At 42.5% G+C, this 16,285-nt stretch overlaps 1 protein-coding gene across 13 annotated transcripts in view; it reads right to left on the reverse strand.

Annotated features, from left to right (window-relative positions):
* Window positions 1-16,285, reverse strand: part of NFIA (nuclear factor I A) — a 250,410-nt gene that overhangs the window by 28,024 nt on the left and 206,101 nt on the right. For 7 of the 13 annotated variants that reach the window (XM_041421912.1, XM_041421919.1, XM_041421914.1 and 4 more), the window contains 3 exons: window positions 12,721-12,899; window positions 9,954-10,119; window positions 2,010-2,101 (listed from right to left, as the gene is read on the reverse strand). In XM_041421912.1, coding sequence (XP_041277846.1) covers window positions 2,010-2,101; window positions 9,954-10,119; window positions 12,721-12,899 — 437 coding nt within the window. Of the gene's footprint in view, window positions 1-1,886; window positions 2,102-9,953; window positions 10,120-12,720; window positions 12,900-16,285 lie in introns of those variants that run through there. The other 6 variants (XM_041421921.1, XM_041421917.1, XM_041421911.1 and 3 more) reach the window with 3 other exon arrangements.

Here is a 16,285-nt window from a genome sequence, read left to right on the forward strand (position 1 = left end):
TGCAGGATGCAAGTAAGTTTTAAATATCTTTGGAGACTTAATACTGTTGTGTCTTACTACATAATCAATTTACCAACTAGGAGTTTTTCAAGTCTTCTGGAAAAGGTAAGTAGCATTCTCCAAAGGGTTTCAGGTTTCCTGAGCTATGAAGGAAAAGACCAAATGCTTAAGGACTTTAGCAGTACACCTTAACATTCCTGTTTCCCAGTTTCAGTGTATTTCTGTGTATTCCAGTTGTTTCCAAAACAAATGGAGAAATATGATTTAAATGGGAAGGTGCATGAGAACTTGTCACACCCATGAACCCCATAAAGCACAAGGCTGGAAAAGTGGGGTGCAGGCTGAGTTTTGTTAAGGCATGAAAAAACCCCCCAGAATCTGATGGGTTAAACCCCTCTCTGCATTGCTGCTGTACTTTCTGTGACCCTATTTAATGCAGAGAAGGTTTGAGATTCGATATAGTTTAACCTGTGCTGTGCACAGAGCTATAAACTAAAGCCCCTAACAAATTGTACACAAAGAGCAGACAGCAAAAAACCACGTTGTGCTCACGGGCAGCTGCATGCAGCCCTGTAAACTGGAAATCTTTGGGAATGAGTGACCTGTGTTTCAGTGACAGTGGAGGTGCTGAAGCCATAACAACGAGGAGTCTGTCTTCATGTACCTCCTGTGGCATGTGACAGCCATTAATCTGCCCACTAATTATTCAGAAGCCTATAAACCATTGTAAGAACTTACAAGAGCCAAGGGTAGTAATGCCCAGTTTGCCAGTTGTTTGAATTATTGCTTTTTAGTCACTGCAACCAGCTCAAAACAAAATCACAAATATTTCGTGTAGTTGACCTTTAAAAGAATTGCAATGTAGTCAAGCAATCACTTCAAACTATAAACTACAGTTGTCCTAAAGCACTAACTCTGCTCACTTTTTTATACCTTCCCCCCCCCATGATAACATGATATTAAGCCCAGACTTAATTTTTTTCAACATCTGGCTCAAATTAGCTGCTAACAAAACTGCCAACAACTATTTTCTTAATCGACCCTGGGAATTTGATACAGCTTGGAAAAAGCACATTTAAATCTCGTCCTTCTCCTAAAGAAATACAAATGTTTACTCGAGCTTCTGATTTGACCATAGCAGGACCATGAATTCAGCTAACCCAGCTTTATAGGCCTGCCTCAACTGGACTTTTTTCTCTTTGCATAAGGAAAACAGATGTGCTCACAATCACAAAAATCTCCTGCTCGCTCAAAGCCCAACATGCAAATGGCCAATGAGGAATTTGAGTATTTTTTTTGTTACACGGAAGTCACTGGAGCAGTCACTGCTGGGGAGCTACAGGGCACTGGTACCTGATGGGTCTCTCTGAGCTCCTGTTGCATATCACAGACTGGTTTGGGATGGGAGGGACCTTAAAGATCATCTTGTTTCATGGGACACCTTCCACTAGCCCAAGTTGCCCCAAGCCTTGTCCAACCTAGCCTTGGACACTCCCAGGGATGGGGCAGACACAGTTTCTCTGGGCAGCCTGCACCAGGGCCTCCCCACCCTCGCAGGGAAGGATTTCTCCCTACCATCTAATCTAAACACAATTAAGTGCAGTGCCTGGGGAGCAGGTTGGAGCCAAAGCCTTTGAAACCCTGGCCCTAGAGCAAACAACTGAGAGCCAACACCTTAGAAAGCAGAGAGAGGTCCTTCCAGCTATGAAAGCAGCGTTTTCACCACACAAGCCCCAAAAAATAAATAAATAAATAAATAAATAAACAAACAACGAAAAAAACCACCACACAAGCCCCAATAAATAAATAAATAAATAAATAAACAAACAACGAAAAAAAAAAAACCCACAACAGACAAACAAACTGCAAGTGACATTTCACTGTAGTTACTGAGACCATGTGGGTGAAGTGACAGCGGCAGGGCAGCTGCTCCGCGGGGACACGTTAGAGGACACTGGAGGAGGAGGAGAAGAGGCTGCAGGCAAACAGAGAAGTCGAAAGCGGCCCACCTGAGTCTGTTGAGGGATATTTACAAAGCTTGGATCCCGTGGTCCAACACTGACGAATCGGTTTGCGGGGGAGGTGCTGGGTGTCGAGTAGGCTGTGAAGGGAAGGGACACATGCGTTGAGGAAGCGGCACTAGATTGCACACGAACAACACCAAAACACACCGTCTCAGAGCCACCTAAGCAGATGTTTGACATAGAAATGTGCGAACGTTTTAGAGAGCGAGAGTTTGGTTTGAGACACTGGAAAGGTTTGGGCTCAATGGTGGGGGGATCGACACGTAGGGGACTGGGCTGCTGGGAGAGGGGACGGCCACAAACGTGGGCTCAGGGGAGGGTGTGCAGCTCTCCAGCCTGAAGGAGAACCACTGCAGGCCTTTCCATGATGGGCTGGCACAGGAGATTTCTGCAGGTCCTGACTGCTTTCACTTGAATGTCTGGTATCTCTATTTTTAACAGAGTTTTGTATAGCAATGAAATTACCTAAGTGCTCATTAACAGAATCAGACCCTTTATTTCATGCTAATCCAGCATTCTCTCTGGATATAAAGTTTTGGTTTTCATACTGCTGTGGTCTGCACTCTCTAAAATGTTCACTTGATGTGTTTGACAAACTAGGAAGATCCTTTCGGTAAAAAATTAATGGGTTGCAGTTTCACTGGGGTGGTAAGTGCAATCAGTCTGAAGGCTGGAGCTGCCTTTAAAAACTGGAGTGGCTCCCATAAATGTAAAGCTATTAAATGCAATGCAAGCCAAGAACCCAGATTACTTCCAAACTTGAAGTACTTTAATGATTTTATTGTTGCATTATATTCTCCACTGCAACTGTCCACAATGCCACGTACTTCCACATCCAAAAGCTTTCAATGCATTTTTAGTCTTCCTCTCATTTGAAAACCCTCAAGCAATCGTCTCTCTTCCTCAGTTTTTTGCATGTTTAGATCTAAATTCAAGTAACGCAAATAGATGCCTTAATACAAAGAGGGCTCCTATCTATTTTGAATATATTTATGGGAATGCATTCTGCTGAATAAAATCCCCAGACAACCTAACTATCCAATGAAGAGACAAAAAAAAAAAAACCCAAAAAACAATAGTAAAAGGAAAGTTACTTGCCAAATTCCAGTCAGGCTAAATATAATGTTGAGGCCTCAACGTTACAGAAAAGTAAAGCGAGTTAAGAGTCAGAGAAGACATGAGTTGGCTGTGTGGAGGAAACTCTTTTACCTTTCTGAAGGCAAATGTTTGGTGAAGAGGAATTACACTGGAGGAGCCTTTGGTTTAAGACTGCCAAATCAGACCAATGCTCCACCTTGGCCATTGTCACCTCTCTTAGAAGTCATAAGCAGATGCAACCAAAACAGGTCACATATTTACTTTCTCCCATTCTTTCCCACCTCTGATTATTTTCAGCTCAGGGACTTCCTGTATGCAAGGCCCTGGAGGGATTTCTCACCCAATGCCCAGTCTGCACTTGGACCATGTGGATGTTCTGCCTCCCACAGAGCCCTTGGGTGATGAGTTCCCAAGTCTAGGATCATGCAGAACCACATCCTTCAAGTCTCACCAACGTCTTGTGATGCCTCTTAGCTCTCACAGTTTCATCAGAAAACTCCCTTTTATCAAGATTCCCTGAAATCACCCCAGGAACTGCATATCTTCATTTCCTACTGATATGAGGGGAGATAAGGCACTCCTGGATTCTAAGCAGGATTTTCTCCCACTTGTTTCTGGTGAGGTGAGCTTTTCTCTCCAAGAAGCCAACACTTGCAAAAATCATGCAAGGAACACTTCTCCTTCACAAAGTCTTAAAGGAATTTTAACATGCACTAATTCATCTTCCCGAGATGGTTTTGCAAATCGTGGTGCAGCTTGAATATTATGAACAGGTAAGCCGGATGTTACTCTTACCTGCAAATCAAGGAAGAAATTTACTGAGTAGATCTGGTGAGATGTTCTCGTCACCTTTTACCATGTTAATTTGGTTAATAATTCAAAGAAGCCACACATTTGCAAAGGGCATTTCCCTGTTGCTAGTGCCTTGTATTAAGATTCTTCTGTGCTCTCCTTTGTGGAGGTATTATTCTTTTTTAACTAACTAATATTGTGCAAGACTAAGAATTCCTTTTACAGTGGGGAAAATTAACTGAGAGCTCAAAAATCAAACATCTGTTGTTTGGTTCTCCTGGTCTACTTTTAAAGAAGCAGATTGAGTGGAGAGGCCATTTAATCCCTTGGAGCAGGTAAGTTCCACCCAGAAGGGAAGGAACTCAAGATCTTGTTTACAGTTCCCCGCTGGCAGATACTTTTTCTGTGATATTTGGTAAAAAATCAAAGGGGAACCAGCAGAATGCTGACTTAAATGGCTTCTCTGTTCAAACAAAAAACTCGAAAAGCATTTGAAAAGTGTGTAATATGCACAAAAGTCCCCTCAAAGCTCGCTGGGTGAGTTGCTATGTATACCTTCCTTCCGCTCCAAACGATGTTTAACTTGCTTTCTGAAAATACTCAGATGTCAGCTTGGTATTTCCTTCAGGTCATATAACTGCACTGCTGAAGCCAAGGAGGGAAGAGCACCAAAACGACAAATATGCAGAGGATTTACACTGGACTCTCCCAAGGTGCTGTTCCCTCTTTGCTGTAAAATGTCCCGGGATGTTTGTGGATTGGAAGGGGCTATTTTGGCTGGGAATATTAAGCTGACATGGAATACTCATTCCCCTGTTAGGGGGAAATTTGTTTCAGGAAAGGGAGAAGTACTGAGTGTTGTTAGACCATGATCAACTTCTAGCTGCATCTTACTGTCTTCAGATAAATACCCTTGGTTGACATGGAGGTGAGATTCCTGGAAGTCTGATCCCTAAACTTTGCCCCAGAACTAGGATGGGGCAAACTGTCTCACTGGATAAAGCTGGGTCCTATTATATTATAGCATAAATATAAGCTAAGCCTATGCTGGGGTCTTCAAACTCCAGTTTGGGAAAAGCCAAAGCATGGAAAGGAACAAGGAACAGCAGCCAGGTCTCTTAGGCAGATCTCCAGATTTTATCAGTTTTGCTCATGGGAATGGCAGAGACCTACCCTGGTTCACACCAGCTGATAGGTGTCCTGTTGGGCATGAACAGCAACAGCTTCCTGCCCAGCCTGCTCTTTCTGCTACTGGAATTCACTAAGGATTGTCTGCAACATCATAGCCCACAGCCAAGGAAATGAATGTGATGCCACAAATTTGCTATGATGCTTCACTTCAGGAACAAGCAAAACAGGAGCTGGCAGAGAAAGAACATTTGCTCACACAGACAGCTTTGATATTTAGCCAAAATGGCAAGAAATTGTATGAAAGACAAGACAAACAAACAGTTTTGGGGATGTTGTGTGTTTTAAAGTTGCCTGCAGTAGGGAAATGTTACTTTTAAATATACTTTCCTGAAATAATTGCTATTGAGAGCAGGAGTGTGTAATTTATCATTGTTCTGGATTAAAAGGATTGGCAAAGATGATTTGGGTGAGTGATGACCTAATGTACCACTAGGTCTCCCTTTTACAGACCAAGATGACAGGTACATGTGTTTGATGTGAAGAGTTGTCCTGTTTCTCAAGCTGCAGCAAGAGGATTAACTGGAGGAACGTGGTGCAGTAGAACAATTCCTACTGCAGTGCATCCTGCAGCTGAGTATCATAGAGGGAACTGCAAATTTTGGCAAATTGAATGATAGAGTCAGCCCTCTTTTTTATGGATGGGGAAAAGAGCAAACAGAGAGCTCAAACTTGCCCAGAAGGTGCTCAGTCAATGCATAGCAGAGGAAGGGAGAGAAAGCCAATCTGATTGCAGGACCATGGAAATGTTTAGGTTGGAAAAGACCTTTAAGATCATTGAGTCCAACCCCTACCCCAGCACTGCCAAGGCCACCACTAACCCACATCCCCAAGTGCCACATCCACAGGGCTTTTAAATCCCTCCAGGGATGGGGACTACACCACTACCCCTGCTCCAGTGCTTGACCACTATTTTGAAGAAATTTTTCCCAATATCGAACGTAAACCTCCCCTGGTGTGACCTGAGGCCATTTCCTCTTGTTCTGTCCCTGTTCCCTGGGAGCAGAGCCCTACTACTCCCTAGCTGTCCCCTCCTGTCAGAGAGTTGTGCAGAGTCACAAGGTCCTCCCTGAGCCCCCTTTTCTCCAGGCTGAGCCCCCTCAACTCCCTCAGCCACCCCTGGAGCTCCAGCCCCTTCCCCAGATCCATTCCTTTCCCTGGACACTCTCCAGCACTTCCATGTTTTTCTACTGGATTCGAGGGGTGGCCTCACCAGTGCCCAGCTCAGGGGACAGCCCAGCCCTGGTCCTGTGGCCACACCAGAGCTGATCCAGGCCAGGTGCCTTTGGCCTTCTTGGCCACCTGGGCACACTTGGACTCATGTTCAGCTGCTGCTGACCAGCGTCCTCAAGTCCTTTCCCAGTTTCCCAGCCACTCTGTCCGAAGCCCGGAGAGCTCCATGGGATGTTGTGACCCAAGGGCAGGACCTGGTGCTTGGCTTTATGAATCCTGTACTACAGCCACAAGATCATTCTCCTCATCCTGACACAGATGCCATTTAACAAGAAAACTCTTTTGTTCAAAGGGACATTAACCAGTAATGAGTTTGTTTAAGTTAAGAGTTGTGAATCTCAGAAAATAACACTTTGTTTTAAAAAGCTGTTTAAAAGTCAGGGCATACAGGATGGCACTATCTTAGGCTGATCTGGAATGATTTAATTATGATAGTGATAAAGCCCAACTGGAATGTAGTGGAGGTGGTGTTTGCTTTGAGCAGTGAGATACAAAACCCCAAAACTGCCAAATTCAAAAAAATATTGTGTTGTGTTTGCAACGGGTTACCAACCAAAGAAAATCAAGAAGAGATCTGAGATAAGATAATGTTGGGTCTGCTTCTGGTATCAAAGATATGTTCTATTGAAAAAGGTTTTGTGGAGGAAAAATGAACCTCCCAAACCTCGTGAATCCCATCTCCATTGTGCCATCTGACTGAGGAAAATGTTGGCTTTCCAAAAGGAAAGGATTCACAGGATTCACAGCTGAAATTGTCAGCTCCCAGAGCATGTCTGGCCACCCAGTAGTGGCAAATCCCCAGTGTGCATCTCCAGGGGCTCTTCCTTCCTTGGACAGCACTAATGTTCATGTTTTGGTTAATGTCACAGCTGGAGAGTTTCACTATTGCTCTGAGAATCATTAACCACCTTGTTGTGATTTTTAGCTCTCGTTCCCAGGAGGCCATGCTGTATTGAACAGCTGCTCCTGGCTCCTGCACCCCTCAGGAGGGCCATATTCCAATTTTTGGTTGGGCCGTGACTGCATTTTGTTTCTGCTGAGGGCTTTCTGCTAGACCAAAAAAGGGAAGGAGAATGGAGCAAATGCCAACCCCTTTCACTCCATTTCCTCGGGAGGAGGGGGGATCATTCTCTTCCACACGGCTAAGGAGAGAGTCTGGCCAAAATTTAACACCACTCCTGCCTTTGTTGCATTAGTGACTTTCCAATATCCTCAAGCTCTGCGGGGCAGTCAGCCATAGCCCGGTGACACTCCCAGAACCGGTGCGCTCCAGCAGCTCGTAACCATGGAAAACACCTTTTTGTGAGGCTTTTATGGAACTCTGGTGAATCTGCACTCGCTGTTTGAAGGCTAATATTTAGTTAAGGAAAAAATAAACAGGGAGGGAAATAGAGGGTTGGTCCTGATTGACACACTGAATGGAGCCCAGTGGGTCCTCCTGGCAAACCCTGCCTGCGACGCCTCAAACTTCAGTTTGCTTTCCTCTTTATGTGGCCAGTGCTTCCACTAGCTTTGGTTTACATGTCATAGTTTTTCTCAGAAAAGATTTCCTATAATCTACTTTTCTGTAAAATTTTTCCCTAAATTAAATTATATGCTTGTTTACAACTCGAGTCACTGTTATTCAAACCCCTCACCAAAAGGAAGATGCGTGCCTGAATATGTACAGAACTATATGTTTAGTCATCAGCGTGGCTAATTAACAAACAGTAATTATTTTCCTAATCTTTTGTTTAAATACCATTAACTGGCTGCTCTTGAGAAAACCTCCATTCCCAATTAACGTGGCAGCTGTCTGCTGCTGAACACAGAGCCCAGTGACCAGCCCCAAGCAGACACCGATGGGTGTCCTGCTCCCTTCAGAGGAGAAATACCCATTTTTCTGCCAGCTGAGAATCTGGCTAGACACACTCTGAGCTTGTTTACACAATCACAGTATCATAAAAATTAAGATTAGTGCTAAAATGTTGTTGGGAATTTTTTATCTTTTCTTTCTGACACCAAACACTGCCAGTAAACTGAGTCACAACCATAATGACAAGTACACACTGACCTAGTTTTGTTTTTCCCGGTTCTGAAGGCAAGGAAATAGTAAGGCACTGCTGACTGTGTTCAGTGATAACTATGACTAAACATTAACCTTTTTGATCCCACCGCTGAATCTTATTGATAGGACTCAAAAGTCCCCTCGGAAAGTGTCAAACCTTCCCGATCGCACCAGTGTTGGTCTAAGGTCAGCAAGAGGAGCGGAGGGGAGGGAATGAATCAACTTCTTCACTCAACAAAAATCTGCTGATCAATTCGAGAAGTCCTGATTCTAGAAGATCGTGTTCACAGTCTTACCAGACTGTCTCATACTAAAACCCATTTCAATTTCCAAGCGAGCCAGAGCATCTTGCTGAGTTTGCAGTTGATGCACTATCGTGTAGCAGAAGGCAATGAAAACCTCTGAGGAACTACCAGATTTTAAAAATGCCCCTTGGAACCTGTGCAAGTCTCCTGAACAGTGTATAAAGCTTTAGAAATGTAGGCTTCACTTGGTCTGAAGAGTGAGTACCTCTTTGCACATCCAGCAGTGGTTGCATATAGCATTTAAATAATAAGCTTGAAAAGCACACAAAGGGATTTGCTCTTTCGATTAGATTGATTTTTGTTTGTGGATGTTATTTGGACTCCCTTCACTGTGGAACAAGTCCCCTACAGTTGCCATTAAAGCACTGAAAGCTTCCCTTTTGTTTTTAAATGTCAGTTTGAGCATAGCTTCATTAAATCATTTCACAATTAACTCCCTGAACATCCAGACTTTTTTTTAAAGCATCAGACACAGCTGAATTGCATTTGTTTCCCAGAAGAGTGACTCCAAAGTGGTATCCCCAAGTGTGTATCCAGGAATTCGTAAATTTGACTTGTGGCTACACAAAATGCATATGGGAGCCGTGTGGGTGGTGGGAGAGGATTAGAGCTTTCTCCCTGGCCCTAAGACATACCAAAACTTCTTGCCTAAAATGCACAGCGTAAGGGAAAGATGTCTGGCTTAATCTGGGAAGATTTATTCCCAAAAGAATGACAATTGAAGTGAACTGGAAAGGGTTGTTAGTTAGCCCAGTGTGTATAAGCAGGGATGTTTTCAAGGAGATTGCCTGACTTCCATGTAGGATCTATCCTCTAAAGCCTGGCTTGAGACACAACTTATCACAGAACCATGGAATAGTTTGAGTTGGAAGGGACCTTAAAGATCACCCAGTTCCAACCCCTCTGCCACGAGCAGGGCCACCTCCCACTCGGTCAGGTTGCCCAGAGGCCCATCCAGCCTGGCCTTGAGCACTTCCAGGGATGGGATATCAACCTGAATCCTCATGGCAGCAAACGAGACCCCAAAGATCCGAGTTCCGCGTCACAGCCGAGCCACCAGCCTCAACTCCCCTCGCACGTGGTTATGTGAAACGCCAACCAAGTCAAAAATAAAGCTGCAACCTTGAGCTAAGGCTTTCCCTGCTAACACAGAAGCAGCTCAGAGTTTTGTCCATGGTGGAGAGCAGAGAGCTCTCCTGCTTCCCAAGGTGTGTGCAGTCCTTATCCCTGCCGGTAGCCCGTGGATCCCGCTGCGTCTATACTTACTTGGAGAAGTGGGAGAGGTGGCCCCTCCTTCTGTTGATGTGGTTGGAGGTTTTGTGTCTGGCACTGGCAGAGGCACAGGCCTAGCCATTGGTGGCGGAGGTGGTGGTGGCAACATTGGGGTAGGAAGGAATGGATTGTGCACCTTGCCTTGGCTGCTACCATTGGGCTGCCGAGAAACAAGCAAACAGACAAAAATTATACTAAAAATCAGCTATTAGGAACCTCCAGTAAAAACAAATCTAGTTAAAAACCTGTGTGCAATACATTTACAGTTACTTGAGAGGTGGTAAAGAAAGTGCTGGCTCAAATTCTCCACGGACTTCAAGGATCTTTGTGTCAAACTCTGTGAACCTTGTGAAACTATGGCAATTCTGGCTTTTAAACTCTTGTTCTGTTAGCAGCTTGTCTGAACTAAGATTAAATTGTCCTGGATTAAATTCTACTCCTCTTTACATTTCCTTCAGCACTAACCCATGCTCAGTGAGAGGTGGAGCAGTATTTTTGACCCCTAAAATCCCCCAGTTTTGTGCCTCTGTTATACCCTCAGGATATCATTGTCTAGGACTTGAGTGTAAATTTCTTAAAGATACTGCTCATTAAGAGAAAAAACAAGCATTTTTGGTGGTCTTAAAAATCATGCTGATATCTCATTACAGGAAAATGAATGAGTGTATATTAAAATAACTGTTCTCCCACATCCCTTTTGAGTTAGCAGTAGTGTAGCTCTTGGTTTAGCTGCCATTAGGATCACATGGAGAAATGACTGAACTTAGAACAGCTTCATTTTACACACTGGGAGAAAAAACCACCCTCCCTTCAGTCTGGGATGTGGTCAGTCACAGGCTGAAGGGGATCAGCTATATGAGTGTGGTCTTTCAATTAATCACTAGAAAAATGTGTCCGTAAGTAAAAGTGTTTTCAAGTATCACAAAAACAGGAATCAGGCTTAGAAAAACATGCCAACCCTCCCCCCAGCTTATTAAGTTTACATTTTAAATGTAACCCAGCCTGGACACTTGAAAACCATACAGATAGATGCCAAATACCATTATAAAGAGAAAGTAGGACAGGCTGTGAATCAGGTGTTCCATTTTAGTGACAAAAATGATGAGATCATTTTCGACAGCACTCTACAAATTGATCTCACTGCAGCTCTTTTGGCACTGAACATTGGCTTTTCCATTGATGATAAAAGCTCAGCTTTAAACACAGATCCATATTCTAAGTACTGCTAAAGAAAATAATATTTTAATTCCTGATAGGGTTTCCATTAGCCTGAATGGCCGGGGACAAAACACCCATCCTGGCAAAACACTTGGAACTTTATTTTCATTTCACCTGCTCTGGCACTGACAAAAGGCCTTAAAGTCGTGGAGGTGCAAATCACACTTGTGCTAGAGCAAAAAATGGTTCAGGGGATAAGCAAGACTCAAGTTCATCTGCATTTAACTTAGCAGCACTCCCACAGACTTCAAAGACTGCAGTTACTAGAGTTTGCAGCAAGAAGCAATCCTTCAGGGATGTTTATTTTTCCAACATCCAGCACCTTTAATAAACTAATATATTAGTGACATCTCTCAAACACTATCTTGTCTCCCAATTAGGTTCCTTTCCTGCCAAGAAGACCCCCGCTGCCTGTTCATTGTGAGTGTGCTAACAGTTCATAATGCTGAATGGTTTGGGATAAATTAAGCAAATGAATACTCAAGGAAAAAGAAAAGCACTGTATTGATTTGTTGTCTAGACATAAATGTATCTGCTAACATATTGCAGACATTATTCAAAGCCAGGACTGGCTGGAATAAGTAGAGTCAGTTTTTCTGCTGGGGAAAGGAAAACACTGAGAACAATACAGCTTATTAAATAAGTGTAATAAATTAGATGCTAATAATTAAACTAATTCTCATTAACACTTTCAGTATGTCAGGAGAGAAGCAGTAATTTTGCCAGTTATTACTTCATTGGCTGGAAAAAGTTACATGCATTACATTTCATGAAATATTCAGAGCATTATTTTAGATTTGATTTACATAAATTTTATAAATTCTGTATTCGTCCAGAATGCTATTTCAATAATAGCAAGATGATTCACTTTATTTGATTAAAAAAAAATGAGAATGGTTATTTGAAGCTTTGGAACTCTGCTTAATTTTTCATAGAGATAAGGGGAAAAGATAACTGCTTACAGAAATAACAAACCATAATAAACTGTACTTTTAACATCTTGAGTTCAAGTACTGGTCAACTTGATCTAAAGTGCTATAAGGCAGTATCTTTTTTTTTTTTTTTAATGAACTTAGCTGATCTGAAACATCTGTTTCTCACCCTCCCTTTTCCTGCTCTTTCCCCCCCACTCTCCCCTGAACTTCAAAAATAATTAATAAAAATTATTCTGCCTTGGTATTTTGTTAACCCTGGTTCCACAAGGGTTACAACACATGCAGCAAAGTCGTTTGTGGGGGGACCCAGCAGGTCACTGAAGCACCAGCTTCTCTGACACTTTAAGCTACTTCCACCACAATGTGGTCGAGTGGTTTTTGGGGGAGGTGTCTTCTTGTTTTTTAAAATACTTTTGCAGCACAGCATTATTATTATTATTATTATTATATATACATTTATTTGTTGTTGTTGTTGCTCTCCCTTCCAGCAACTACTCGAGGCACGCTCCTTCAGGCGACATGCTGTTAAAATAACCCCATCAATAACCCCATGGTTAATTTTTACAAAGGACAAAACACTTCTGAAGAAAGAAAAACGGCTTCCTTACATTTAGGAACCCCACCTGTCCAGCCTGCTGACCAGCGTCGGGGCAGACAAGTTGGACAAACTCTTTCAGAGTCTCCTGAGGATGATAGCGGATTGCTGGGTGTGAGAAGTATGGCCCAGGCTGTTGAATAATGGGTGATGTTGGAAAATGAAGAGTCGATGGTGTTGCATGTGGACTTGCTATAGGAAAGAAAACAAAGACGTTATATAGAGCTTTGCCTCTGGAAAATAAAACAGTTTAAATCTCTTGTAGTTTTAAGTAGCTTTTTTTTTTCTTTTTTTCTTTGTTGTTGGTTTGTTTTTAAATGTACAGTATTGTTTATACATCAATTAATATATTGGACCACATTGTGTCCTACACTCACTTCATCTAGATCCTGGAAGCAAACGGAGCCAGACATTTTGAAGGATTTTCTGTGTTTTTAGTGGACACATAGAAAGGAATCATCAGTCCTTTGTGAGAGTGAAAACTATTCATCACCTTAAGAGCAGCCCTCATCAATCAGGCAATAAAAAAATGTATTTGGGAGATTAGGGTTGATGTAATTGACATTTCATGTAACTTGGATTTGCACATACAAATCCATTTTACATTGTAGTATAAACGGTCGAGAATTTAAAGACAGTCTAACACTTCTTGTTGTTGGGGTGTTTTTTCCCCATCTCACTTCAGGAACATTTATTTTAAGCAACGTGTTTTTGCTTAATGAACATGCACAAAGTGGCGAGATCGTTTGGAAAATTACATTTACATTTCCCCTGAATAACGCTGGGCTCAAATCTTCAGCAAGCCCCCAGCTCACTCTCAGGGGTGAAGTTTAATTTGGTGAATTTATGGGCCAACAAGCCAGCTGGAAAATGCACTCCAGAGAAGGTGCAGAGGTGTGATGTACACGAGCCCATTGGCAATGACCGATTTTTACCCTCAGCTGATTTCAGCAGAACTACAAGTGCAGCTCCAGAGCCTTTTGCTCTCCTACATTATGTGACACCTTTGCCCAGTTCCTTGGCCTTCAAAATATATTGGGTTGGACTTTTGTTACCCAACAGTGCTTCCCATTGTTAGTTGTCACCATGAGGCAGCAACTGCTGCCACTTACAGTGCCATGAATTCTCCCTTTAAAATGAGGATTCACTCTTCCTTCAGAATGACCAATTAATCTGGTTGCACACAGGCTCGTCTGTAAATCATTGTTTATTTCTCACCAAACAGTCCTTGTTGCTCTCTAGGAGTCTTTCAGGGGTGTCCATGTGCAGAGATTGAGCTTGTACACTGCACATGACCAGTCAGAAAAAGGCTGTGCAAGGGAGGGGAAATCCTACAGAAACTCAGGTGTTGGCTTGGAAATAATTTAAATATACAAGAGGGAAAAAAAAAAAAAAAGCCTTTGGCACTTTTGGAAAAATTGGTGAGATGCAGGAAAGTTAACTAAAATCAAACACAAATGAGCAAACATTCATTTCATGATGAATGTTATGAAAGACCTTCAGTTAAATAAAAGCTAAAATCTGCTTCTTACTCTTGTTCATTGCCAGTTTAATAATATGACACTTTATTAATAACTTTTTTTTCTTTAGCATTATTAAGCCATTAGCAAACTCAAGAGCCTGAGGATGTGGATAAAACGTGAACTCAGAAACAGCAGCAGGGAAACTACTGCCTTTTCCTGTAAACACTCATTAAGGGTTGGCTGGGCAGCCCTTCTATACACGTCCCTTTCCACCACAGAATAGGAATTATTGCTCTGACACCACCCCCAAAAAGAGCTGCACTCGTGCCAGGGGTGCTGGTATGGGATGGATGTGAAACCCTTGTCCTTGCCATGAAAAGCTCCCCTGAATTCCATGTGAATCCCACAATTCTGCTCCCTTTAATTCTGTTGAAAATGTCCCCAATAAAAAGAGAAACATCAAAGGTGGAGATTCCAAAGGGGGATTCCCTTCTGTCACTGTGAGTGACCACCACGGAGACAATCATTACAATGGATAGAGAACTCAGCAGTGTCCAAGGAGCCACCTCACCCCAAAATAATCCCCTGCTCTGAGGTCGACACCTCCACTCTACCCACACACCTTCAGTCAGGTAGATCCCAGACAGCCTTTTGATGACTACAACAAAATTTTTATTAGCCCACATTATTTCTGTCTTCCTCCCTTTCTTTGTATCTGCTTTTGTAGTTCCCCCTTTCCTTGTGTGCCAGATGGAATATGAAGGATGAAGATAAAAGTGAGAAATGGACATTTATGTGACAAACATCTAATTAAGTAAGGAATAAATTGGAATTTCTGAAATATAAAAAGAGAATTTCCTTTTAGTATCAGCTCTTTTAGTACTATTTGAAATTGTTATGCAATTGCACTGTCCTTTATGAACAAACTCATTTCTGTTTGTCTCCTGAGTGAAAAGGAGATTGAAATGCATCTCAGTCAAGAAGGAATAAAGAATTGTATCCAGGAAACATGTGGGAATTCAAAGCTAGGCCTGAGACAACATTGTATTTAGCTTTTCCAAAGTACGGCTCTTAATTTGATAATTTGATTTGCTGTAAGAAAGATGAAAGAAATACTCAGTGGCATGTAAGGAGCAAGCCTTTCTCTGCTGTCCTGACCTCCTCAGCATGTCAAGGTAGAAAAGAAAGTGGAGAGTGTGTGTCAGTGACCTGCCCAAAGAGAGAGAAGCAAAACGAATGCAGGAAGGACCAACAATAATTCAGCACAGCAAAGTGCTGCAAGGAGAACGCGGCTCATCTTTGGAGCCTTGGCCAGCTCCTCAGCCCATCTCCAAGGGTTTCCTGCTGATCAGGGAAGGACTGGGGGAGGGAAACAAGAAAATTGGCATCATTCCTCAGCCTGTGCCATACACTGATGTGGAGGGGTCACTTTCTTCTTAGCATAAGGAGTAACGAGTGCAGTAAGGATCTCCAAAGGTTTGTTTTTGCAGTCTCTGACTAGGAAATAGCAAATTTCTCAAGTGCCAAAAGAAAGGGCTCTTTGATAAGAGGAGAAAAACCACTACTATTAAACTGATCAACATTACAAATGTGCCTGCCTGATGCTAGAGAGAGGGAATTAAATGCTAAAGTCTAAAATCTGCTGGCCCAGACACAGACCATTACTCTGATAGCTGTGTTGTGGTCAGCAGCTCTGGAGAGTGCAAAACTGGCCACTCCAACAAGTTCTGAGTGCAGAACACAACGGTGTTTCCAAATATAGGGGCCCTCACAAGCATTTTTAATCAGTTAAAGCACAAAGGGTAATGAAGCAGGTCATTATTATCCCTGTTTGCCTCTAAAAAGGCCAAGGGCCCTTTCAGTCATGATTTTCAGACTTAATAAAAATGATAAAGTCTTTAATTCCTAAACCCACACCTACAGTGATGGAAATTACCCTGTGTAAGAGAAGAGGCTCTTATTACCTCTGACGGGATATTACAAGTCTCAATCAGAGATTGTAAATTCTTTGAGATCTTCAAATGGAAGATAAAATAGGTCTTTGTCTATTATTTATTTACTTATTGACTTATTATTTATGTATCCCTAAGCAGCTCCATCCTGCCAAACCATATT

This window comes from Onychostruthus taczanowskii, unplaced genomic scaffold (assembly GCF_017590055.1).
Source record: "Onychostruthus taczanowskii isolate IOZ18803 unplaced genomic scaffold, ASM1759005v1 scaffold7, whole genome shotgun sequence".
Classification (NCBI taxonomy): domain Eukaryota; kingdom Metazoa; phylum Chordata; class Aves; order Passeriformes; family Passeridae; genus Onychostruthus; species Onychostruthus taczanowskii.